The following is a 27495-nucleotide window of genomic DNA, read 5'->3' on the forward strand; positions in this document are numbered from 1 at the left end:
GACGTCGCTGGGCAAATCGGCCGCGACGCACTGACGTCAACGTCACGGCGCCAACGTCACGGCGTCGTGACGTTGACGCTGCTTCAGGCTGATTGGATGTTTTCAGCCAACAGTGCGCTGAAAAACAGCTTGGCTGTCAGCTGAAAATTCCAAAGCCTCAGCACGCCTGCGGACGCTCGCGTGAGCCCCCTCTCAAGGCATCCTCATTGAGGATGCAGGGGCTCAGCGCGGAGCGTCCGCACGGCTCAGCGCTGCTTGTTCTTCTATGGATGCAGCCTAAAAGAGGAGAGAGAGACACAGTAAAATGATTGACAGGAAATAGAGAAAGAAGTAATACCATGTAAATGAAGGTAGCTATATTACATCTACACATCTGACAGGACATTCAATGTTAATCCACTTCTGTCAATTGCTTATAACTTTGGGGAATAAAACTCAGAAACAAAAATAAATTTTGGCAGCTTTGTAGTATTCCGCATCTGATATTTCTTGTTCCCTCGTTTCATCAAATTTCATCAACTAGTTTCTGAGGTGCAAACTCATAAAAAAATCAATTTGACTAAAATTAAGACTTTTTTTTCTTCATGGATTCTGACAAAACAGTTGAATGGATTTTGACAAACATTGGCAGTGTCAGAGTACCATGAAAGCATAACCCCTTTAACAACTGTATAATATAAAAACAGGTCAGGTTAAGATGTACTTCCTGAACATGTATGGAACCTTTTCACCAGGACTGATTAATTGTCTTAGTCTGGGGTCCAGCTGACAGATGCAAGATCCTGGCTGCAAAACTGGGCCAAAGAACTGCATTAGATTTCTCAATTTAAAAAAATGCTTTCAATAAGATCCTTTATCTCAGATAAATCTGGTGTTGTTTTTAGCTCAAATTTCTCCCCCTCATTTTGCAAAACTGACCCCGCTACGTTAAACAGTGAGCAAATGCTAGGTCAGCTTCAGATGTGGGAAAGTGTGAACTCTGACCCTGGGAAAATAGCATTTCAAATTATTTAACACAATTCAATGATCGTGTGTCTTGCACATTCAAAAACCTACCCCCTTCTGTGGGACAGCTTTTCAACTCTTCCACTGTCAGATTTGCCTGCAATGCCTGGCAGAGCAATACATTGTCATGCAAAGCAATGCGTTGAGGGTCCTTCTGGCAGTGAAAGGGTTAAAATAAGGTTAAAACAAATCTTTTTCAAATCTGCAAAAAAATAAACCAGATTTATCAAGGAAAAACATAGGATCTTTCTTCATTGATACATTTGATGCAGTATTTTTGCACCCGTTTTGCAGCTGGCAGACTGATTAATGACCCCCTTCATCTGGATTGAAAAGCAAAATTCTCCATCTATTATATTACCAGATACAGTATCTGCATGAAGATGCCACAAGGTATCGTTTACCCACTTGTCTGGCAATAATCCTAGTACATTATGACCACTTCATTGGAAGAAGAAGGCTGCAACTCATAGGGGGTTATGTACTATGGCAAGTTTACAGCAAAAGTGAGGCACAGGGAAACGATCACTTTGCGCCCCTTTGTATCAATGTATTGATATATATTTTTTTTATTCGCACTAACAAATGTTCCATGGCATTCAATCTGTGCCAGCTTTGTAAACAAACTTCTTACACACAACACAATAGAGAGTAACAAACGGAGCAACTTCCCCACCATACATTTTTTATTTGCATTGTTACATCTCCCCCTTTGTGAATTGAAAGACCTTCTGGGTGTGAAGTGGTTAATTCTGAAGCCCAGAGACACATAAAAGATGACAGAGAGCCCAGACAGTGTTGCAGGATATGCTGGTGCCTTATAAATAAACGATACTAGAAATAATAAAGTGAAGCGGAGAGGAGAGCTTGTAATTACTGCAAGGTGAAGGTATCTGTACTCATGGGAGATGCAGCGGGCGAAGCTCGGAGAACTCCAATATGCAACCCCCTGGGAACTCAGTAAACAACGCCGGCTTGCAGATCCTGCAGGGATACAAAGACCGCTGTGTGAACCAGGAGAGGGAAGGAGGAGAGCAGAGAGAAACTGGGAGAGAAAGTGAAGGTGGCAGAACGAGAGGAAAAGTGGACGGCAGAAAATATAGAATGAAGAAGACGAAGAAAAGGGGGAGAACAAAGGAAAGAGGGAAAGAAGAAGACGACGACGAGAGAGAGGGGGAAAGAGGGAGAGAGAGAGAGACATTAATAAGTGACACTAACCTGTGGCGTTAGGAGGACACTTATTATAAACAATCTCGCCTGCAGCTGTCTTCTTCCAGGTCATGGATGCGATGTATTCATCTTTACACATCTCGTGTAATGCTGTAAAGAAGGAGGGGAAGGAGCAGCGTGAATTAACAAGAAGCCAGGTGACCTCAGGAACCCCTCCCGAAACCATTCAACCACAATTTTCAGCCCTCATATAACTGAAAGATGATAAATCCATCTCACAGCTCACTGCTGTGTTTTACACCTTGTGTTCCACATAAAACTAGAGGAAGGCAGTAGACAGAATCTTTAAGCAGCAAGTGTGACAGTCTGGCTCTCCCTGGTAACCTCAAAACATGAAGTTGAATGTGTGTGTAAATAGCATGCTGTGACCTTCCCATGGAACAGGAACATTCACTGTCATTCCCTTATTGTAAACTCACTCGCCGTCAGCAGCGGGAGCGTACAGAGAGGAAACAGGTACACTGAAAGGATGAAAGGTGCGGAGCACGATAGAGGAATAAGTACAAAGAGGAGGTGCAGGAGGGAGAACTGGAGCTATGAAAGAGGTGAAGCAAAGAAGGCCGGTGTTGCAGACAGAAGAAGCAGAGATTGAGAGAGGGGTGCAAAAGGGTGCAGAAAGAACGGAAAAAGCCAGAGGTGCAGATATAGGAGAGACAGAGAGGTGAAGGAGTTTTTTTTTTATCTGTGTTCAAGGATGACTGATTATGGAAGGGGTGATAAATTATGGGGAATACAGAACAAAGGTCAAGAATACTGGGGGGATGCACTGGGTTTGGTATGTGAGGATTATGCTCAGTACAAGGTGTGGGGGGGGGGTGCTCGGTGCTCTCTACTTAAAGGATGCCTTGGTCTTGGTATAAAGAGCTCACAATCTATGATCACTCTCTCTATGCTCCACTGTATAAGGAATGCTACAGCGACAGTATTCAGGATGCTCTGCACTTGTTATAAAGGGGAACACACTATGTAAGACAGGGTGATGTTCCATGTGCTTATTACAAGGGGGTGCGTTCAGTACTGTGAGCATGCTATATAGTCTGTACTAGGTATATATGGGGCATACAAGGAGAGATGCATTGAGCTGGTTATATTGGGCACCTCCGCTCAGCAAACACAGCAGATGCAGTGGGCGGTCTAGCTTGGTACCTGGGCATCTCTTCTCATTGCACGTCCTGACCTCGTCCCCGGAGCCCTCGCACGGGTAGCCTTGCACGCCCGTTCCCTGACACATCCGGAAGCGACGCTGCCAGCCACTGTCACATGTTTTGGAGCACAAGCTCCAGTGGTTCCACGGGCCCCATTTTCCATCAGCTAGAGAGTGTGAAGGGGGCGGGAGGGAAAGCAGAGGGAGGTGTAAAGTGGGGTAAGGGGGGCAGAGAGAGGAGGGAGAGGAGGGAAAGAAAGCAAAAAAAAAAGAGAGGACCCTGTTTGAGCAGAAGAGAAAGAGTTCCAGAGAGACAGAGGCAGCATCAGCGAGAGAAAAAGGGACCCAGGAGAGGAAGGAAAGAAAAGAAAACATGACAAATGATGATGGAGTATAAAGAGCAAAAGAGGAAGGAGAAAGAAGAAAGGGGAGGACGAGAGAGCAGAAAAAATTGGAGGTGCATGTGGAAAGAGAAAGATGGTGATGTTGACAGATAAAGAGATAATGGAGCAGGCCTAGAAAGAGATTTCTTAAAACAATAAAGGGCATACAGTATGCCCTACCTACCCAGCTCTTTAACCCAACCAAGAGCTGCATGAATTCATTATTCCTTTATTCATAGTCACCAATGTATTTGTAATTGTGTTCTAAGCAATCTCAGCAATGAATTATACCCAAAGTATGTGTTGTGGTAGGAAGGGTTACAGGTAGCATGAGGCAGGAGTCACCTGGTGGGGTCATGCATTCACCTAATCTTACCCCAGAGTCCGAGCACCATATACACCCAGATATTTACTTTTACCAAGATATCTCGGCCACAAAGAGGGATGGTAACACAGAGATGTAACAATAAAGGCATCAATGTTCAATTTACTCACATTATCATAGTCAGGAAAATTAGAGGCATGCACACAGAAAAGTATTCAAAACAAAAACAAACAATATAAACCCATTCTTGCAAAACTGTTACAAGGCACACTGAAGAAGGGAGCATACAGCACATTAAAGCATAAACAATTTAAGGCACGTCCACTGCATATTAAAAAGTTACTTCAATCAATTCAGTGCCTTTTATATTTGGGGGAGGGGGGAGATGCCAAAGGAACACATTGCACTGCATTGAAATGCACACGTGGCAGTAAAATATGTTTGCTTGTAAGAAGATAGAAGGAGGAGTTCAGGAAGCAATAAATAAGTACTAACATGATAGCCAACACCATTTTTATAGGCCACCGTATTAATATTTCGTTCCAATTAAAAAAAGAATCAGCTTCAATGTGGATGGTAATTTTCTCACAAGTTTGCAGTGCCTTTATAAATGAGAGAGGTTTCTGATATGTGGATCAAGCTGGCTGTCACCTGGTTACAATTTGCACCTCACTCTTCCAAGGCTCCAGTCTGTTTGGCTTTGCCCAGTTGGCATATAATTGTGCCCTGACCCTGAGTTACCTGGGCAGTCTGGGTTACTGCACTCTCTGGTCTCTGCTTGCTGACCTCTGCACTCTCCCACAGCCAGGGCCGTGTTGCTGCATCTCCTTCTCCTCTGTTGGGTACCGTTAGAACACGTCACTGAGCACTTGCCCCAGGGGCCCCAGTCCAGCCACTGTCCCTCCACTAAGCAGAGAGAGGGAGAGACGATCAGTGTGTGTGTGTGTGTGTGTGTGTGTGTTTAGCAGCCTCCTGGATCTAGCCAGGAACGGGGAACATTTGAAGCTTCCCATAAAATGTCCAGGTGCAGTAGCACAGAGCCCAAAACATATCTTTTCAATGCTATGATGACTTTGCAAAGCACTGCAAGACTGGTATTGAAAGTTGACAATAAACACTAATCTTTAATCCATGCCATATTTATCAGTACTATATTATATTGGATAGGGTTCCTTGAATGATTTGACCGCCATTACAGAGCAATACTGTACGTTACTGGCCCATGCAGCACTGAAAGGGTTAACCCAGCAACTGTGAGATTGTGCCTCAGATACAAGAGACACTTTGGAGCGCTTCTTCTGCACATAAAGCTCAACATGATAAATGTGTTTAAGTACCTAAGGAGACAATATACAGATTAAGGTCAAACAATATTGTGGGCAGACTTGCAAAGTCGTAGGAGAGCCCATAAAGAGAAATGGATTAAGGGTGAATTTTCACATAAATCAAGAGATCCACATTATGCTGTTAGAAACATTCTAGTTATGAAAGTGGAATAGAAGCCAAGCTCCATGTTATAAGACACCTGGGCCTACAGATTAATGAACGAGAATTCTTTGTGTCTGCGTGGGTGAGGTTCAGTCCCTATTTTATTGTTGTTTGTATCTATGGAAACTAGAGCGGGTGCCATCTTCAGGTCTGTTGTGTATTATCTGGCAATGTGCCCAGCACTATAGATGTGTTTGTGCTTTTGTACTGACCTAAGTGTGAGTCCATGTGTGTGTCAGTGTCTGTCCAAGAACTTCTGGATGTGTGTAACGGATGATGTATGTTGCTATATTATTATGCTACGTGTCTTTCTTCTTCATGGCTGCTGACTAGTGCCACATGAACACACCCTTAATTGGGGAAATGATCCAAATGTCAGTTGGCATCTCACCAACATAATGCACCAAGCCGGCTTCTTTAATGTTAAACTGTTAATTTATCAAGTAAAAATTGCATCAGTGTATTCACTTGAGCAAAATGTGTGGTGCTTATAGGAAGGAATCCCTCAATGTAAAGATGGATATATCAATTTTGAAGTGTCTTGACATCAATTTATTCTTATTGTGCATTTATAACCTGCTTAATACAAAGGTCATGGTATAAGTGCAGCATATGGTGGGGAAGGGCATTATTTTAGAGGTACACAGAGGCGTCCTGGTACCTGGACAGGTGGCTGTGTTGTTGCAGGTCCGAGTCTCCCTTAGTGGCCCGCTGCACAGTGTCCCGTACGGTGACGATACGCAGGATCGGGTGCGCGTTTGCACACCCTGGCCACATGTAATTGAGCAGGCACCCCACTGAGACCACCCTTCCGCTGCAGGATCTCCTGAGCAAAGAAACACATAGTGTTGGAACTGGGCAATGCAGGGTTAATACAAACCACAGCTACACGTACAACGACCCGCTCCCAACTCCTTATACACAGGTTTTCAAGCAGGGTGACCTGGTTTCTAAGAGACTCAGACTAATCGGAAAGGTTCCCCAGGCAGCTACAAATTACCATGTAGGATTTTAGTGTATTGTCTATGAAAGATTGTGTGTTATAGTTAACCTTCTCAAACATTTTGCAGTAAATTTAACTTTTGAGAGTGAGGTAAAGTCATTAGTGTATATTCCAGGCATCTCAAGTGCAATCTTAGCAAGGCCTTCATTGTACCAGGTCCATGCGAGCGTGCGTACACCCTCATGATGTCACTAGGGCAATGCGCACGCCCGAAACCTTCACTGCAGGCAGGAGGCAACCGGAGGAGACAGGGAGGCATGGTGGAGGCGAGGCTGTGAGCGGTTCTCCCTCATTGGCTGAACCGCTCACGTGACAAGGCCGCCGCGTGGCAAAATCAAAATTTGGAGAAGCTTGCGTGGTCGCTCTGCAGTGCTCGCGCCACGCATGAACTATAGGCAGCTGCATTACATTAATTTGTTTCTGGCGGCACGCAGCCTCGTGCGCTTACGCCGCCAAAACGAATACCTGCCTTCCATCGCAGGTGCACATAGTGCACATGACCACGCAGAGGCGTGAAGGAGAGGCTGAATCCAGGAGAGACGAGTTAATTTTGCCTCAGACACAGTACAGGCGCGCGAGCGATCGAGCGCGTAGTCACGTGCATCTCTACTTGCCGAGATCTGTGACCTGCAGTGTTGAGTGATGGGGGACGTGGTGAGGGTGTGCCTGGGGGGCGTGCCCGTGATGTGCACGCGCGCACTATGCACATGCGCATTGGCCTCCATTGGTTTGAATTTGGAACCATTCAACCGTCGGAACCACTATGGATGCAGCCTTTGTCTGTCCAAGTGACGGCCGCGTGAGGGTGAACCGCTCACATAATGTCATGGTCACGCCTCCGCCACACCTCCCTGTCACCTCCTGCCTGAAGTGCAAGTTTCACGCTAACAACGGTAGCGCGTGACGTCACACGCTAAGTCGCATGCGCGCATCAATTATAATCAAGGCTGTCCTGGAACAGAATTTTGTTTTTTCTCTGTCTTCAAGTTGCCAGCACTCCCCAGCCAATGTTGCGACCCCTTGAGGGTTTCTTAGCTTCAGCCAATTGCCTTGGCAACCCCTCTGCCCTTTTACTAGGATGGACTGCTCCCCTCCCCTTGCCAGGTGGTATTGTCCCAGTTAATTTCCCATCAGCCCAGACCAGCATGCTGTCTCTTAGTTCCAGCAGCCATCTTGAGCAGTCATCTCTCCTATGCTGGTAAAGTTACTGATTTTCACCTATCCTATATCTTGCATTTAGCCCACTTCTCCCATAGCTCCCTCTCCCCTCCAGTGCTCTCATGTCCCAGTGTTCCCTCAGTACTCCCCCCCCCCTTTTTTTTTATATGTTGTTGCCCAAATAAACACTTCAGCAAGTAAGAAGATTCCCTTGCTTGATATATGGGTTTGAGTTAACCTGCCTGTCACTACGCATCTATCAGGGTGTGCTTGGGCCAGTACAAAGGCCTAGGCTGATAGGCTAGCTGCTCAGTTCCTTCCTTACTCCTTAGCAGCCCCCTGAAAGGCAGAAAGAGGGGGGTATACTGGAAAATTGAATTGCCTCTTCAATCAATCACAGAAGAACTGAGGGAGTCCATGCAATCTCACTGAACAAAGGCAGGGTGTTTGCAAAGGGGTAAAACAATAGCCGTCTACCACTCCTCCCGTGGGTGGAATATATTGAGTCACCAAGAATAGAAATACATGCAGCCACACACACACACAAACAAACACACACAGCTCCGACATAAGGGCGTTATTAGCAGCTGCATAAATATTCATATATATCAGGCTCGCCTTCCCCACTCAGATGCCTTCTGTCATGCACGGCCTCGAACTTCATCAATCTCTAGACGAATACGGGAAGGGAACTCATAAATCAGGGGGCTGGGACCGCGCCATGCGGGAATCACAACCAGGAATTTGCTGAATAAATAAGTTTGAAATGTAGAATAAATAGATTTTTCTCTCTCTCATAACCCCAAGGAAAAATGCATAAATATATCAATTGTGCAAATTATATTGCATATGAGGCTGCTGGTGGTGGTGGTGGTGAGGAGTGTAATTTGTTTGATGCCCTCCTGCCCGCATATCCACTCCACACTTGTCCCACGCCCTGAATCCGCCATGCGAGGCACCAGAAAGGAATTTCCCCTGTCGTCTAACCTATGTCACTAGAGCCAAAAATAAAGTAGAAAACAAATCACGGCATTATAAAAGTGAGCATGCAGCCACCTCTGGGGTATAAGATCTGGCAGCTAATTTTTTAGCAGCCGGAAGAGAGAGTGAGGGAGGTCGGAGGAGTCCGAAGTGATTGCTTCAGAATGATCCGTCTGAGCTCTTTCAACATCAAATCACCTGCTGTGGCAATGTTAAAGAGCATCTTTAAGCAAGGATTTATATGTTATTATTAATACCATTGTTATTATTATTATCCTCATTTATTTATAATGCGTTAACATGAAACCAGATTTTGACTCCAAGATTAGTGTTTGGATTCCTGCAGACTAGTGTCCTGGTAATTATGCTGATCCAAAGGATTACATGAAAAGACCCAGCCTCCAGAGGACAGAGACACAAAAGAAGTGCCCCCAAACATGAGCAGTAGAAACTTGTATCAAAATCATATCACTGTGACCCTTTCCATAACCAATATAAACAATTCTTAAATTCACACTACTATTATCCCTTTTCTCAGAAAATCCCCCCACTTTTGTCTCGGTTAGCTGATACACATTTATCACTGCCAAAGTTCCATGGAAGTTACTTTAGCTGAACCCTCCTCAAGTTAATGAGTGAGTACTTCCCATGTTCACTGCTTCTTTTGTAATATGTGTGTGTGTGTGTGTGTGTGTGTGTGTGTGTGTGTGTGTGTGTGTGTATATATATATATATATATATATATATATATATATATATATATATATATGTATATATGTATATATATATATATATATATATATATATATATATATGTATATATGTATGTGTGTGTGTGTGTGTAAATCATCATCTTCGGCCCTGGCCAATCTACTGCAGGATGAAAACCTCCCTAATGAACTATGTGTGTGTGTATATAAATATATAATGAGAAAGATAGATAAAATTTCTAATGTATATTTATAAAGCACTTTTAAATTGAATACCACAGCACCGTGCATGCAGCCACCTCTGAGGTAGAGCCACATTTCCTGGCTAAACCCATTTGCTGCCAGAGGAGCCAGCAACGCATTGCTCTGCAATTTATTGCAGGACTCTGGCAGCGGATGGGTCAGGCAAAGATTTTATGTTCCATCTTCCTTATTAGGCATTCCCTCTCGTTCACATCGTTCACCAGGTTAGGCTACACACAAGATCATCACCTGTCTGTGCCATGTACACAGCGGGTTCATCTGCTGACCTCGGGCGCTGGGTTTTGACCTTCTGATTCTCTTCCAAATCCTCCTCCCCTGTGAAACAACAAGCAAAATGGAAATTTGAATGGGGAAGTGCAGAGACGAACAGACCGGTGTGACGCTGCCTAGCAAATTTCACTCTATCCCTCCAGCGACAGAGGCACATGTGACACATCAAAGAAACAGAGATATTTACGTGACTGTCCTTTTCCCAAATTTTGGGGATTTCTGTGCTGAAATTCTGATTTAAAAAATCATCATTAGATAGATGGCTAGAGATTGGATAGATGCATAGAAGGATGGATAGAGGTTGGATAGATCATCTGTCCAATCTCTATCCATCCTTCTATGCATCTATCCAATCGCTAGCCATCTATCTATGCATCTATCATAGACCGAGGGATAGAAATTGGATAGCTGCATAGAAAGATGGATAGAGATTGGATAGATAGATGGATAGAGATTGAATAGATGGATATAGATTGAATAGATAGAGATTGGATAGATAGATAGATAGATAGATAGATAGATAGATAGATAGATAGATAGATAGATAGATAGAGATTGGATAGATGGATATAGATTGGATAGATGGATATAGATTGGATAGATAGATGGATAGAGATATGATAGATAGGATAGATAACATTTAGAAGATATTAGAAATGAGACCTGTCTGAGATGCGAATGTGCTCACAAGTGATTTTTTTATTTGCTCTATGCTATACGGTGGAGGGTTTTGTCACTTTTTTTACCCACCATAACTTAATTGAGGTGTGGTTGAACCCTATCCCAGCCTCGATTTGCAAAGCCGGTATAACCAACCTCGCACTGATGAGATCCAAAAGGTTGAAACAGATGTTCCTGGCATGGACACATTGTATTTAATCTACATGATTTCCCTCACTTTTGTCGCTCCCTGGGCCTTTTGGCTAAGGGGGCATGAGAATGTTTTAACCCGTCCGGCCATTTTTTGGGTTGGGGTGCTTATGCACAGACACAGAGCATTTAGTGCACGGTTATGGTCACTGTAACAGTGCAACCACTGCAAAGCACTTATATTTTTGTTTGATTGTGTTGGATTTGTCTCATGGTTTTGCATACCGCTTGTCACCATCTCTCTTAGAGAGAAAATGACCAGAGTGATTAGGCTTCGGCTGAAAACTAAAGACTTTCTTGCTGGCCTTTCGGCTGAAGGAAGGAAGAGGATGTCGTCAAAAACCCCGAAGACCTTCTTGGCCCACTGGCTGAAGGGACTCTGGGATAGTAACAGGACTTGTCTGACTTTGGAAGGACGGTCACAAGTAGGAGCACCCAAATCACTATGGTAGTTTGAGCACAGGACACACTCGGCTCTCAAAAAAGCTGTTTGTGAGTAGGTTTACTGGCTAAGCACTTAACCCAGGCTGTGCTGAAAAGCTGTGTAATGCAGCAGGCTTACAGGGGGCCATGTCAAAATGGATTTGAAGCAAAAGGTGACACAGTGTGCTCAGTTGCATGTCATTTCTCAGAATCCCTTACTGCAGTGGAAGCACTGTATGCTTGATATCAGTGAAAAGCAGTGTTGCAGGCCTGTCTGAGACATTGTGCGAACAAGGTGATTTTATCATTTGCTAATTTAAATAGTACATTTAAATTCAATACCACCACCTCTGTGGTGTAACCCTGGAATCCCATTTTCTGGTGCTCTATTCTGCATGACAGGCTCCCGAGAGAAGAAACGGCATAACATGCAAAACATTTTCGCTTCTGGATAAAATGTCTATGTGATTAAACATGTATGATATAGTTTCCACTGGGAGAATTTCTAAGAGTGTCTGAGATTTTTCTCAGTAACTTTGTTAAATTTGATCTTTTTACCTCTGGTACTAACGGACAGTGATGCCTGGCACTGCACATAGATAATGCTCTGCATACAGATATTGCTCTGCACATCTGTACTATTACTTACTGTAGATTGTAAGCTCTTCGGGACAGGGCCTCATTTACTTGCTGCTCTTATCCCCATTGTTGGTACTTTATTTTCCCAGTATTGTAGTTTTGTAAAGCAATGTGTACGCTGTTGGAGCCATATACATAAAATTATACACTCTACATACGTGGATAATGCTCTGCTGGCCTCCTAGCACTGGATGGGGTTAAATTAATTAACATCGATACACATTATTTCTTGGCCTGACTCACTCCCTATTCACAGCTCTATCCTCTTCACTGTGAACTCCTGCCAAAGACCCATTTCTGACATACATCACTGTTCCTCACACTCCTCATGAGCAAGGAATTATTTTATCAAAGGAGCCAGATCTAAGTGTCCTGCACATAGGCTCCTCTCAATAAGTGTCTGTCTTACTCAGCAGCCAGGATGCAGAGTGTCATGCTTTGTTTTTACACCAACCAAACATTCTACTAGGCATGCATTGCCCCTTACAAACATGCACATAATCACTTCACATCACCACCTGATACCTGCATTGTTTCCACTTGAATAACTCATAACTGTATCTTACAATTGATAAAAGATGCATTGTTCAGCACATTCTAATGTATGGCTATGGAGACTATGGGCCTCATGCAGAGAACAGCGCTAATAGCAATCTCGCCATTTTCCGGTGAAAATCGCGCTAAAAACAGCCGAAAATGGCGAGATTTGAAAAAAGCGCCATTTTTTTTCCCCCTTGAAATTCGCCGCGCGGCTGGAGAGTTTCTAATCTCTCCAGTTTTTTTTTCTGCCGTATGCAGAGAGCCGCGATCGCCATCTAGTGGCTGTTCGCGCCAAAAAAATGGCGCGATTTTCAACATTTTTCCTCTCCACCAAGCAGCTGGCGCTCCGCGGCCGGTGGAGGGGAAAAAAAAAACGCGATTTTTTCCCCACTAGTTTCAACAGCGCTTATAGCGCTGGTTGAAACTCTCCATATGCAGAAAGGCTTGTAAATGCAGTTTTCTGCCCTTTCTGCATATGGAGAAAAAAAACTCTACAAAAAAGCTAAAAAATTTCCCCCTCTCCAATTCTAAAATTCGCTGCTCTCTGCATGAGGCCCTATATCCAAACATTTCTGGAGCAAAATTCCACCTGTGTGTTAATTGTTTCTACCTTTCGATGTGGCAGAGAGAAAATAGGAGAGGTAAATTAAAAGAAACACTGAGATTTCAAGGGGGGAGAAAGAAAGGGTGGAAAAAAGTGGAATTAGATCGAGAGGGAAGAAGAAAAAAAAAGGTTGTAAAGAAAAGGGAGAAAGGGCATTCATACACACACTTTGTGCTAAGTGATCACACTATTTTCATTAAACTGCTTCAGGGTGGCCCTGTCACTTATTGGCACGTTTCCAAAACTCTCAGTTAGATACAGGCACTACCTGAACCGCTCCCTCCCCCCCCCTCCCAACTCCCCCCTCCCCCCCCCCTCCCAACTCCCCCCCTCCCAACCTCCCAACTCCCCCCCTCCCAACCATTGTCTTTCACATCCCAACATTGCTCTGGTAACCAGGCTAAGAGTCTCTCAGATACACGACACCCACACACTGACTGCAGATACACACTGCATTCCACCAAACACTGCTACCTGCAAAATGATACACACTTCATTCAAAAACACATACTGCCTGCAGATACACACTGCATTCCAACACACACACACACACACACACACACACACACACACACACACACACACACACACACACACACACACACTGACTGCAGATACACACTGCATTCCAACACACACACACACACACTGACTGCAGATACACACTGCATTCCACCAAACACTGCTACCTGCAAAATGATACACACTTCATTCAAAAACACATACTGCCTGCAGATACACACTGCATTCCAACACACACACACACACACACACACACACAAACACACACACACACACACACACACACACACTGCCTGCAGATACACACCACACACGAATGTGGGCGGTGCTATATTTCTAAAAAACTATAACAAAGAAGAAAAAATTATCTGAGAAACTTCTAAAACGCACTCTAAATCTACCTCCAAAAAGCCACATTTCTTAATAAAAATATAGAGTTATTAATCCTGTAAATAGATAACAAAAATGAATTCCTTGCAGGACCGTACCCACACAGATATAAGCACATGGAGACGTCACCTACCTAAATATATACCAACACTTACATATATACTGTACTACTGAATTCCATCACACACACACTGCCTACACAGGCACACACTACCCTCCCACACACAACTATAAACCCTGCATTCCCACACACACATACACCTCCTTCCTACACACACATTATCCTCCTGCACACACTGCAGCCTTAAATACACACATACTGTCCACACACAATACCCAGAGACCGAAAGAGATAAATCAAGCTTATTCTTCTATGGTAAGTGCCAACAGGTGAATATAAAAAGCTGGCTTATTCTTGGAGACAGCATCACTTAAAATAAAGAAGATGCAGCTTTAGCGGTAATCAGTGGCCTTCACTGATCACATCATTCTTCCTTTTCATCTTCTAGCAGCTGTACCAGCTTGCACAGTCCTGACCTGAGGGTTACATAATTATACAGTTCACTCCTCCTCAGGGTCTGCTAAGGTAACATTCTAACAATGTGAATCACTGTATCAGGCTCCTGTAAACATGAAGCCTACATGCAAAGCTCAAACAATCGTTTTGTTACTAGCACGATGGGAGATTATTGGTCAGGAGAAACACATAACACTGGATATGGTAGATTTTTGATGCCAACAAAACCCCAAAGCAAAACAGAGACACTTAGCTTTATACAAAGCTTTATAAATTGGCAATTAGATACAACGGTTAAAAAGGTCTCTCAGGAGGCGCATGCGCGAAGGCAGGGAGTATGGACGCATCGGCTAAGTGCTCCGTGCCTCGCTCGGTTAACGAACAGCGCAAAAACCACAAAAACAGAGAAAAATCCCCACCAAATAGCACTGCTAGAACACTAAAAGACCAGGATGTCAAAAAAAGGATCGAAAGCCGCAAAGAAGAAGGGATTGCCGGAATACTTTGGCAGAGCCCGGCCGAGCGGTGCGGGGACAGAAATGGCGCAGATTTCAAATGCGGGCTCGGAGACGGAGCTAGACGGGGAGGAGGAAGAAAGTGACAGCCAGGCCCTGATGCCGGTTAGGCAATGCGACTTCACGCGGCTATACAAAGATCTGCGAACAATGCTGCAGGCTGAGATGAAAGATCTCAAGAAAGAGGTGACAGGACTCGGAGAAAGGACCGGAGTCCTAGAGAACAAAGTAGATCAGTCCATTAAAGCTATCAAACGGCAGGACAGAAAGACAACGGACTTTCAGGCACAAATAACCGATCTTCGAGAAAGACAGGAGGATGTAGAGAACTGTGATAGAAGAAATAACCTGTGGGTTAGAGGGGTACCAGAGACAGTTTTGGACTGTGATGAGTACATCACCCGTTGGATGGAAACGTTGCTCCCTGAGACACAGAAGAACCTACTTACAATGGATAGGTGTCACAGGGCATTAAGAGCCAAGCCATTACAAACCGAACAACCAAGAGACATAGTGATAAGACTGCACCACTACCGGACGAAGGAAGCAGTGCTTCAGAAAACAAGGCCACTACCAGTAGTGGAATTTGAAGGAACTCGCTTATTGGTATTCCAGGATCTAGCACCGGTAACACTGGCTAGACAAAGAAACTTAGGTCCAATCACCAGGGCTCTAAGAGAAAAAGGAGTCAGGTACAGGTGGACCTTCCCCTTTGGTCTACTGGTAACGCGTGGTGGCAAGGCTGTGATCATGAGGGAGTTGGAGGAAGGCCCTTCCTTTTTGCACAAGCTGGGGCTAGGGGAGGCCCCCGCAAACACGAGCCCCGTGGAGCCAAGCCTTGATCCCATATGGTCACAAACCCCCAAATCTCCAAGAGCGAGATGTGACACATAAGGACTGAGACACCATAAATAACAAACAAAGCAAAGGGAAACACGAAGTTCTAAGTTAACAGTTTTGTTTTCACTCTGTTTTAAAAGTTGGAAATAATCCCAGCAGTTACATGCGTGCAGAACTATATATCAGCTGTTACCAATGAGATACATGCACGCCAACAAAGACTCACCAGCCGCAACCTGCAAGGAAAATAAATGTACCTGGAATAGACGGCCCTCAATTCCCCTGTCTTGAAAACGTGGTCCGAAAAGATGGGGGCGGCGATGGAGGCATCCCTGGATCCACAGTGACTGGCAGGAGCAGGAAGGTACAGGGTGGCGGGAACCTGGAGAGAGCGCGAACACCTCCGTCCGGTCGAGAAACAGAATCCAAAATGGCGGCGGGCCGGAAGGACGTCTTCACCCCGAGTCGAAAGGACAGGCGTCATCTTGGAGGTGGCAGCCAATACAGAAAAAGGACGATGGGAACGGATGACGTCAGAGGACGCTATCTAAAGAACCCCAGAGGTGGCTGAACAGTGCCGGACCGGCTTCAGAAGCACGGAAGGGATGGGGATTAGCGAGGAGGAAGGGAGGAGGGGAGGATGTTAGAGGAAAGCGGTGAGGGACAGGAGGAGAGCCAAAATAGGGAAGAGGAGGGGCGGCGAGGTCGTCCAAAGCAGGTGAGGGAAGCGGAACGCGAAAGTGAAGAAAAGAGCAAGGAAGACGGAAAGGGGAGCGAGGGAGGGAGTAGGTAAAGAAGGGGTCGGGTAGGTATTGGAGTAAGCAAGAAAGGGTTAGGGTCAGGGTTAGGATTAGTCAGGAATAGGAAGGCTGAAAGACGGAGGAAGTTAAGACGGAGGTGAAGCAAGTGTAAGGAAGGGTAAGGCAGGTAGACGAATGGGGTGCGTAAGTGATAGGTGGATTGGCATGTAGAGTAAGAGGGAAGAGGACAGATTAGATAGAGTGGAGTACGCGGTTCAGGAACAAACAAGGCAAGCGGGGTAGCCAGGCAAGTAGCGGAGAGATCAATATAACAAAGAACATAGCCATATGGGCAGATGGCAGAGAAGTAGTCTAGGAGCGTAGGAAAGCTACTAAGAGACAGGGGGACCAGACAGCTATAGGAGGTTAGAGGGAAGGATTAGCGCGGACAGGGTATGATCCGGGAGCACTGGTGGTGGGTCACAGTTTACTAGGTGGGGAAATATGGTTTATAAGTGGTTTTAGTTTAATGATTAAATTGAAGAGCGGGGCAGGAGTAGTGGGAGAGGTCCTACTCCAAAGTCCGTTTGGGCCGTACGTTAGGATTGAGGAGAGAGGCTCTTCACCTACCTAACGAAGTCCTTTGGGCCAACGCATCTGGAGGAGACTCCATACACTCCAGGTTAAAAGAACTAGCCCCGCAGACCGGGCTGGAGCCCAAAGGCAGTGGACTCGGAGCCAGAAGAGAGGAGGAAAGGCACCGAGAAATGTCATTTTCTGTGAAGTGTTGTTTTGTGTTTATGTACCCCGAGGTTTCCCCATTTGTGTCCCCCCCACTCATTGTTTCCTCAGAGGGGTGTAACAGGAGGAGTGAAGCGGGAGAAGAAAGAGGTCGTGGAGGTGGACAGTCCCCCATGAGACCCGTAAGAATTCGTCAGATCAAAAAGCAGAAGTTCACAAATGAGTAAGGACATAGTCTTAATTTCACACAACGTTAAGGGTTTCAATAGCCCAGCAAAAAGAAGGGTTGCATTTAAGGACTACAAACGTAAGGGGGCAGAAATTCTATTTTTACAAGAGACACACTTTTCAAGAAATAATAGACCCAAGTTTCTAGACAAAGATTTCAGGATGAGTTTCTTGTCCTCGGCACAAGTTAAAAAAAGAGGGGTGGCCATCTTAACCCATAACAGACTACCATTCATAGTTGACGGAACACATATGGACAGAGAGGGAAGGTATATAATAGTAACAGGGACTATTCAAGCCCACCCCATCACTCTTGCAGCAATATACGCCCCCTGCGAAAGTGCCACAGATTTTTTCAATGTATTTTTTAGCAAGTTACGCAAGGTAGCGAAAGGAAATATCATATTGGCAGGAGATTTGAACCGGGCACTTAACACTGACCTAGACAGATGTTCCAACACTAACACGGCCCACAGACAGGACTTACTAACAATATCGACAGGTTTGAAGAATTGTCAAATCCTGGACATATGGAGGGAACAGCACCAGGGGGTGGGGGAATACATGTTCTTCTCCCACCCTCACAACAGTTACAGCAGGATAGATTACTTCCTTGTGTCCAATAGACTGGTCCCAGGGGTCATTCGCTCAGAGATACATGATATTTCATGGTCCGACCATGCATCTATAGAGCTGCGATGCACCTTAATACCTCTAGACAGACCTAGAGCGAATTGGAAACTAAATGAGATTCTTTTAAAAAATACCAGATTTAGAAAGAGAGGTGGGGGAAAAAAATTAAAGAATATTTTTTGGAGAATGAGGGGAGTGTAGCTACACACTCCACGCTGTGGGAAGCCCATAACGCAACCCTCAGGGGGATATTAATAAATCTGGCCGCCAAAAGACGAAGGGAAAGAGAGAAAAAGATAAGAGATCTAGAAAAACAATTAGCAGACCTCTCATCCCTCCATAAAGCAAACAGGCAGGATTATATTCTGAAACAGTTATTAGACACCAAAACAAAACTCAATCTCCTGCTCTCCTCCCAGGCCGAGAAAGAAATGACTTGGTCTAAGCGTAAATTCTATGAAAAAGCGAACAAGCCAGAAACCTTACTTGCCAACAAGCTCAAAAATAAGCTTCCAAATTCCCACATTCACGCTATACGGACCCGGAGTGGGGATCTCACATCCATTCCTGGGAAAATAGTAGAAGAATTTAAAGCCTACTATGAAAAACTATGTAATGGAGATAAAGTTACCCACAACCTAAAAACAAAAGAGATGTTACAAACATTTCTGAAAAAGGCAAAATTACCCACATTGAACAGGGGTGAGAAAAAAGCATTACAGGCTGATTTTACGTTAGAAGAATTATCAGAAGTAATTAAGAATTTAAAACCGGCTAAGGCACCGGGGCCAGACGGCTTCTCGAACCTATATTACAAAAAATACCTTAAATTATTAGCTCCCCACATGTTAAAATTATTTAACGAGATCCTAGCGGGGGCCTCCTTCCCAACTCAATGCTACAAGCCTCAATTTCATTGGTCCACAAACCTGGAAAGGACCCGGCAGACTGCAAGAGCTACCGGCCTATTTCTCTGATTAATTCCGACATTAAAATATACTCCAAACTCATAGCCAACAGAGTGGGTAGTGTTCTTCCCAGGTTGATCCACACGGATCAAGTAGGGTTTATCGGGGGTAGGCAAGCGGCAGACAATACCAGGAAAATAATTGATTTAATCGATTTGGCCAAACAGAAAAATATTCACTCCTTGGTGTTAAGTCTGGACGCCGAGAAAGCCTTTGATAGAATAGACTGGCCCTACCTAAAAGCAACACCGGGTGAATTTGGTTTCGAAGGATGCCTATTAAAAGCCATTCTTGCGCTATACAAAGGTCCGACGGCACGGGTGCGACACCAGGGCTTCCCCTCAGAGCAATTTAATATTAGAAGCGGAACAAGACAGGGTTGCCCGGTGTCCCCACTGTTGTTTGCCCTCTGCATTGAGCCCCTAGCCGCCCACATTAGACATAGCCCAGACATAGTAGAAATCTCAATAGACAACCAATTACACAAAATAGCCCTGTATGCAGACGACGTCATTTTGACGCTGTCAAAACCTCTCACATCCCTACCCAATGTGTTTGGGATCTTAAGTAAATTCAACCAAATTTCGGGATTTTAAATTAATCAGACCAAATCAGAAGCCCTCAATATAAATCTACCCAAAGAGGTAGAAAAATTAATAGAAATAAACTTTCATTTCAAATGGCAATCCTCCGCTATCAAATATTTAGGGATATATATTACACGGGATTACAAAACGTTATACAAAGCCAATTTTTCCAGGTTGATTAAGACTTTGAGAGAGGATCTCAGAACATGGATGAAAGGCAGCATCTCGTGGATTGGGAGAATTCATAGCGTGAAAATGAACCTCCTCCCAAAGATATTATATCTTTTCCAGAGTCTACCTATACCTATAGTAACGGCAGACATCCTTTCTCTACAGTCCCAAATTATGAAATTCATTTGGAATAAGAGAAATCCAAGAATTGCAAAGGGTATCTTGAAGAGACCCACCACAAAAGGAGGACTAGCGGTACCTTGCTTGTTAGCTTACTACAAAGCGGCCCAATTGAGTCAAATTATACAATGGCACACGGACCCAGGCTTAAGGAGCTGGGTAGAATTAGAGAAAAGCTGCTGTGCACCTATTGAAATACACAATTTTATCTGGATACCCAAGAAAGGGTTAATCAGGATGGGCATGCCACTCCGGACCATAGTCAGTTCACTAAAGGTATGGGAGGCCACTAAATTCAGATGCAATCTAACCTCCAAAGACTCACTTATGACACCGATCATCGGTAATCCAGATTTCGCTCCAGAGATGAATAGAAATAATTTGTTAGTTTGGGAACAGTCGGGTATTACACGGCTCAATGATCTGGAGGGAAGAAAATATATACAAACATTTGACCAAATCAAGTCCACAAAGGATATATCAAACAAGGAATTTTTTAGATACCTCCAGATCAGAGATTTCTATAACAAAACGCCAATCAGACCTGTAAGAACAAATTTTGAGCAGCTGTGTTCTAGGGGAATGGACACAAGGGGACTGACATCTAGAATGTACAGGGAAGTGATCTGTCCTGAGACCCCCAATGAATCACGACTCAGTTACATTAGACAGGGGGAATCTGACTTAGGCGAGACCCTAGAGGACGAGGACTGGGACAGGTTCTTACAGGCTGCGGCAAAAAGCTCAATTTGCACCACATTAAAGGAGAACGCATATAAAGTCCTTATGCGATGGTATTACACCCCGTTAAGATTAGCTAAATTTGTCAGGGGCTACATCCCTCTCTGCCCAAAGCAGTGTGGGGAGGTAGCAGATTTGCAACACATGCTGTGGTCTTGCATTAGAGTGGTCCCGGTTTGGGAACAAATTCGAGAATGGTTACAAAGGATTCTCAATTTGGAGATCCCCCTGGACCCGTGGGTGTTCCTTCTGAGCAGGCGGATCAAGGGTATATCAAATGTGACGCATAAATTAATCGCGCATTTTGCAACAGCCACAAGATGCGAGATCGCAGAATTATGGAAGCAAAAGGAAGTACCAATCATCCCCAAAATCAGAAACAGGATTTGGCATGTCTGCCGGATGGAACAATTAACGAGTCTTGTTAATGACACCGGCCAAAATTTCCTAAAAGTCTGGACGCCTTGGTTGGCACAGACAGATATCCCAGGGGTAAATGCTGCTGCAATACTTCAATAATAGCAACAAATGCGTTCTCCTTTGACGGCAAAGAGACCCGACACCACATAGCGACGGACAGGTAGGCCTAAAACCGACGACAGCCCCGACTACAAAAGGACATGAGAAGAGCAGGGCACAGGTTGAAACTCGCTTGGAAAACTTTTGAACACGGCGCCACGGGAATTCAAGACGGAACCTAAAGCCCAAGCGGAAGGCACAATGGCTCCCCCTCACCCGCTTTCACCCCCCCTTTCCCCCCCCGGTCCTTCCCCCAGGTCCTATGTCTTGTTTGTCTTGTGGGTCACGTCTAATGTTATAGGTAGTCCCCAATGTATGTGTAAGGAATCCACTACTGGCTTTGACTTTTGCCTTGCAGACCTGTGCAGTTGCAGGCTTCCTCTGGCAATCTATGGCACAGGTGCTGCCTCTCATTGCAGCTTCTGCCCTGTGCTACTTCATTGGAGGAATTCTCACACACCCTCCTCCTGTGATTGGATCTCCGCCCTTTATATTCTAGGCGTTGGCTCTGAACCAGCGCCGAGCATAAGCTATTCCTACCTCTATGTTACTGTCTCTGCCACAAACCACCCCAGGCCTCTCTCCTAGCGTTCTTACCTTCCAAGTTCCTGAGTATCCAGAGGCCTGGTCCTGGACGTCTGTGCTGAAGCGTTGTTGCCAGCACTGGCCTGCTGCTATCTCCTTGCAGTGGCCTACCCTGGACGTCTGTGCTGAAGCGTTGATGCCAGCACTGGTAACTGCTGCATTCTCTCCTAGCAGTAGCTACCCTTCCTGTCCTGTGGCCTGCTGCTATCTCCTTGCAGTGGCCTACCCCGGACGTCTGTGCTGAAGCGTTGATGCCAGCACTGGTACTGCTGCATTCTCTCCTAGCAGTAGCTACCCTTCCTGTCCTGTGGCCTGCCGCTATTCTCCTGTAGTGGCCTATCCTGGACGTCTGTGCTGAAGCGTTGATGCCAGCACTGGTACTGCTGCATTCCCTCCTAGCAGTAGCTACCCTTCCTTTCCTGCAGCCTGCTGCTATCTCCTTGCAGTGGCCTGCCCTGGACGTCTGTGCTGAAGCGTTGATGCCAGCACTGGCCTGCTGCTATTCTCCTGCAGTGGCCTACCCGGGACGTCTGTGCTGAAGCGTGTTGCCAGCACCGGTACCTGCTGCATTCCCTCCTAGCAGTGGCTACCCTTCCTTTCCTGCGGCTTGCTGCGATCCTCTTGCAGTGACCTGCCTTGGACTTCTGCGCTGAAGCGTTGGTTCTTCCCGACGCTGCCCTGCGGTGAACTTCGGCCAGCCTGCTGTCTCCTCCTGCTGAGATCGGCGTCATGGGCCGAGGCCGCTCCTCGCGCAGAAGCCACCCCCGCGCTCACGCTCCTAAGCTGAAGCGGGGCACTCCTGATTTCCTGTTGCCGAACTCCTGCTTCATTAACGACGATGCTGCCTTCTCCAATCCTGACCCTGCGATGTACGACTATGAACTGCGCACTCCGGATCAGTCTGCGTGGACTCAGGTCGGTGATTATATAACCCCACCTCAGCCCCGCGGTCCGGTCCCGGTTTGTGGCGAGCATCGGCGTAACAGTATGCTCGGCCCGTTAAAACTGGACCGCGCCGTGGCGGGGGATGGCAATTTTCCAACTGAAGTTATGTCCCGTCCTGCGTATCAGTCCCACTATGAAGGCCAGTATTTGTGTGAAGTAATACCCCTGATGGATGAAATGTTTACCTATGAAGGTTTAACCCCTTTGCAAAGACAATGCCGTTGTGATCTCTTTATTAAGGCTTACTGTATCCTGAGCTTAAAACAGTCTCTAGCCGAATGTATTCGCTCCCCCGATTCCCCTTTAACCTGGGATAATGTGAACCCTATGGAACTGGCCGACGCCCAAGAGGCAATCTATGCCCTGGCCTCATCACTGGACATTCATCTAGTAGAACAGAGCGCCCTCCTCATGTTGGCTCAGTCTCAAGATACACTCCATGTATTTTCCTCAACACTAGACACTCACATAATAGAACAGGATCCCCTCCTTGCCAGCTATGCTGCTGCTTGGCAGATTCTCTGTGCTACCAGTCCTGTTACTAAACCTGTGGGGTTACCTCTCTCTCCTAAGAATGGTCAAACCATTTCTCTGTCGCTGCCCGCTAAGGAAGAAGCTGCCACGCTCCCTAATCCTGAGTTAACCTCCCTAAGTTCTGTCCCTGAGGTTATTTCGGTCTTAACCCCTGCTAGTCAGGCTTATGCGTTCCCCACTGTAAATCCCTGCAGTACCCAGGTCAGTGTGTCTTCCCTAGCACCAGAGAATGAATCCTGTTTGCCCTCTTTTCCTAAACCAAAAATTCTAAGCTCTGTTTCCGAGGTTTTTTCTGTATTAACCCCTGCTAGTCTGCTCTGTGAGGTTCCTACTGCTAACCCTAGTATTCCGCAGTCTAATGATAGGTTCCTAGGGCAAGAGGCAGAACCCCCTATGACCCCACTCTCGGAGACTAGCTTCTATTTCTCTGATTCTCAGGTACAGAGTAATTTAACCCTTGGGGTTTTTCCTATGTTAACCCCTGCAGGTCAGCCCTGTGAACCTTCCTTGGTAGATCCCTTTAGTTCGTCAGTCAGGGACACCTCCTTAGCCTCAGAGGATCAACCCCTTTTGTCCTCTGACTCGGCTAAAATTCTCGGGGCTATGCCCCCTGAACTTTCGGCAATAATACTGGCTCCAGTAAAAAGTATTCTGGAGCCGTTTGTTTCTCTAAACCTGTTCGCAGAATCCCTACTCCTAGGTATTTCACTCACCCCGTCTGCCACTCAGAGAGCTGAGACCCCTGCTTCTGAGCATAGACCCCTTTTCGTGGAATCTGTTGTCGTTTCTGAAGTCCCAGACACTCTTTCCCAAATACCCACTTCAGAGGCCAGCACAGTCGTGGTTGCCCCACTTGCACTGTCTGAGTTCTCCTTTTCCCAAATCCTAGGGTTTAAAGCGAACAGTACATATTATTCTCCTTTCCAAGTGACCCCTTCTGAGATCAGCGTATCTGCTGTTGCTCCCTCAGTACCATTAAAGTTAGGGCCCTTCTTTTTGAATGATCAGGCTTTCAAGTTTGAGACTCCCTTTATCCCTGACTTTGTAAAACTGCAGTCCCTTCTCACTGTAGTTAAAAGTTCTCCAGCAGCCGCTGAGTTAAGCTTTGCCGCTGCCAAATCTTCTGTTATAGAAGCAACCTTGCCTAGCTTACTTCTGTCTGCCCTATCTGTGATGCCTATCACCTTTACTAAAATTTCTGTTTTGCAAGGTATTTCTCCTAGTAAATCTGTGATACCTGCCATTCCTTTAATCAGTTCCAAAACCCCTGTCACTAAGTCTCCCATGGAGTCTGATGCCCTCACTAGGGATTCTCAGGGACCCAATTCTGTAACAAGCAAGATGTCCCTTGTGTCTGTTGGAGAGTTTACCCCAGTTTCTCTCACGGATCATGCCACAGCCTCCGGGATGATTAAAAATGACTTTAAGTCTGGGATGCCCATTCCTGTAATAATACTGTTTCACGCTGATTCGCCCACAGTATTCGGGGTATCCACTACTGACTGTATGTCTACTACCACGAACTCAGGGGTATCGCATTTGGAACGTTCCCTTTTTTCAGAAGATCCCGTCTTTAAAATGGACTTATTTTTCTCTGTGTCTTCCACAATACTTGGGGTACTTGCTATTGACTGTCCTGTCCCAAAACTAGGGTTACCTCTCAAAAAGGTGCCTGGAGCTACCGATGTTAAAGACCCTATGTTTAAAACAGTAACAATTTGCATTGCTTCTCCCACAGTATCATGTGAGACCTGGGTACCTGGGACCTCCACTCCGAAGCCAAGCTCTAGTTCTCTGTCTTCTTTCTCTGTGTTGGAGGCACCCAGCTTTAACCCCAAGACTTTTTTCCCTAAGGTTGATGCACCGCTTAACCGCCTGTCTTGTTTTTTGGATAAAATCTGTTTTCTCACCTTTCAAACAGACTCCTTACTCGCAGGTCTCTGTGCGGTGCCCAAAGTGCCCAATCTGTATGGCAATTGGCCTCTCCCTAAGACGAAGACACCCTTACTGGACCTCGTCGCTTTACCTGAAGCGTCCGTTCCTGTTCTCTATGGGTCCACTATGGGTATAGACATGCTTATTATGTCCTTCGCCAAGGCCACAATTTCGGATTTGATTCTCTCTAAAGATCACAAACCAAAGGAAGCGGATCCTTCTTCAACTGCCAGTACCATGAGTTGCATACACACTGCTACAGACTCTCGCAAATTGCTTGGGATAGCAACCCTGCTTGGTATCAAAAGTACCGCTGCAATAGTTTGTAGTGAACCCTTCCGCCCCATTCCCTTGCTAACCACCACCCGGAATTCCTTGGAAGCTAAAGACTCTCGCAACTTCCTCCGTGCTGATTTCACCAAAGACATTGCCTTCTCTGAAGGTCCCTCTGCCATTTTTGTCCGACAATCTGTGTCCTGTGTCCCGTACTCTTGGACTATTACTATGCACCGGACACCTGGCTACCGTCCTTCCGATGTTCCCATTCCGGAGCCCTCAGGTCCCATTGTCCATGTACCAAGAACTGCAGTACCACCGCTGTCTTTCATGGCACTCGCCAATGTACATCTGGATTGTGGACCTAATTCTCGCCGGAGACACTTCAGGAACAACTCAATGTCTCCCAGACCTATGAATGGTCCTGTTCACCCAGGCTTTTCACCCAGTGGTGGGGGTACTGTAAGGAATCCCAACAAACTATGGGCTTTCAACGCCACCTCTCGCCTAAGGAGGTTTAGGAACAATTCCATGTCCCCCAAATCTGTGATGGATCTTGTTCGTCCGGAGGTCTCACCTGAAGGGGGGGGGTACTGTAAGGAATCCACTACTGGCTTTGACTTTTGCCTTGCAGACCTGTGCAGTTGCAGGCTTCCTCTGGCAATCTATGGCACAGGTGCTGCCTCTCATTGCAGCTTCTGCCCTGTGCTACTTCATTGGAGGAATTCTCACACACCCTCCTCCTGTGATTGGATCTCCGCCCTTTATATTCTAGGCGTTGGCTCTGAACCAGCGCCGAGCATAAGCTATTCCTACCTCTATGTTACTGTCTCTGCCACAAACCACCCCAGGCCTCTCTCCTAGCGTTCTTACCTTCCAAGTTCCTGAGTATCCAGAGGCCTGGTCCTGGACGTCTGTGCTGAAGCGTTGTTGCCAGCACTGGCCTGCTGCTATCTCCTTGCAGTGGCCTACCCTGGACGTCTGTGCTGAAGCGTTGATGCCAGCACTGGTAACTGCTGCATTCTCTCCTAGCAGTAGCTACCCTTCCTGTCCTGTGGCCTGCTGCTATCTCCTTGCAGTGGCCTACCCCGGACGTCTGTGCTGAAGCGTTGATGCCAGCACTGGTACTGCTGCATTCTCTCCTAGCAGTAGCTACCCTTCCTGTCCTGTGGCCTGCCGCTATTCTCCTGTAGTGGCCTATCCTGGACGTCTGTGCTGAAGCGTTGATGCCAGCACTGGTACTGCTGCATTCGCTCCTAGCAGTAGCTACCCTTCCTTTCCTGCGGCCTGCTGCTATCTCCTTGCAGTGGCCTGCCCTGGACGTCTGTGCTGAAGCGTTGATGCCAGCACTGGCCTGCTGCTATTCTCCTGCAGTGGCCTACCCGGGACGTCTGTGCTGAAGCGTGTTGCCAGCACCGGTACCTGCTGCATTCCCTCCTAGCAGTGGCTACCCTTCCTTTCCTGCGGCTTGCTGCGATCCTCTTGCAGTGACCTGCCTTGGACTTCTGCGCTGAAGCGTTGGTTCTTCCCGACGCTGCCCTGCGGTGAACTTCGGCCAGCCTGCTGTCTCCTCCTGCTGAGATCGGCGTCATGGGCCGAGGCCGCTCCTCGCGCAGAAGCCACCCCCGCGCTCACGCTCCTAAGCTGAAGCGGGGCACTCCTGATTTCCTGTTGCCGAACTCCTGCTTCATTAACGACGATGCTGCCTTCTCCAATCCTGACCCTGCGATGTACGACTATGAACTGCGCACTCCGGATCAGTCTGCGTGGACTCAGGTCGGTGATTATATAACCCCACCTCAGCCCCGCGGTCCGGTCCCGGTTTGTGGCGAGCATCGGCGTAACAGTATGTCATGTAAGATGAATGTATTTGTTGTTAAATCAGAAAAAG

The 27495-nt window shown here is 46.2% G+C and overlaps 1 protein-coding gene across 8 annotated transcripts in view; it reads right to left on the reverse strand.

Moving 5' to 3' along the window:
* Positions 1-27495, reverse strand: part of ADGRB2 (adhesion G protein-coupled receptor B2) — a 205935-nt gene that overhangs the window by 36645 nt on the left and 141795 nt on the right. For 7 of the 8 annotated variants that reach the window (XM_075604645.1, XM_075604651.1, XM_075604644.1 and 4 more), the window contains 6 exons: positions 9920-10006; positions 6237-6401; positions 4829-4993; positions 3382-3546; positions 2224-2325; positions 1883-1989 (listed from right to left, as the gene is read on the reverse strand). In XM_075604645.1, coding sequence (XP_075460760.1) covers positions 1883-1989; positions 2224-2325; positions 3382-3546; positions 4829-4993; positions 6237-6401; positions 9920-10006 — 791 coding nt within the window. The remainder of the gene's footprint in view (positions 1-1882; positions 1990-2223; positions 2326-3381; positions 3547-4828; positions 4994-6236; positions 6402-9919; positions 10007-27495) is intronic. The other variant, XM_075604650.1, reaches the window with a different exon arrangement.

Source organism: Ascaphus truei, chromosome 6 (assembly GCF_040206685.1).
Source record: "Ascaphus truei isolate aAscTru1 chromosome 6, aAscTru1.hap1, whole genome shotgun sequence".
Classification (NCBI taxonomy): Eukaryota; Metazoa; Chordata; class Amphibia; order Anura; family Ascaphidae; genus Ascaphus; species Ascaphus truei.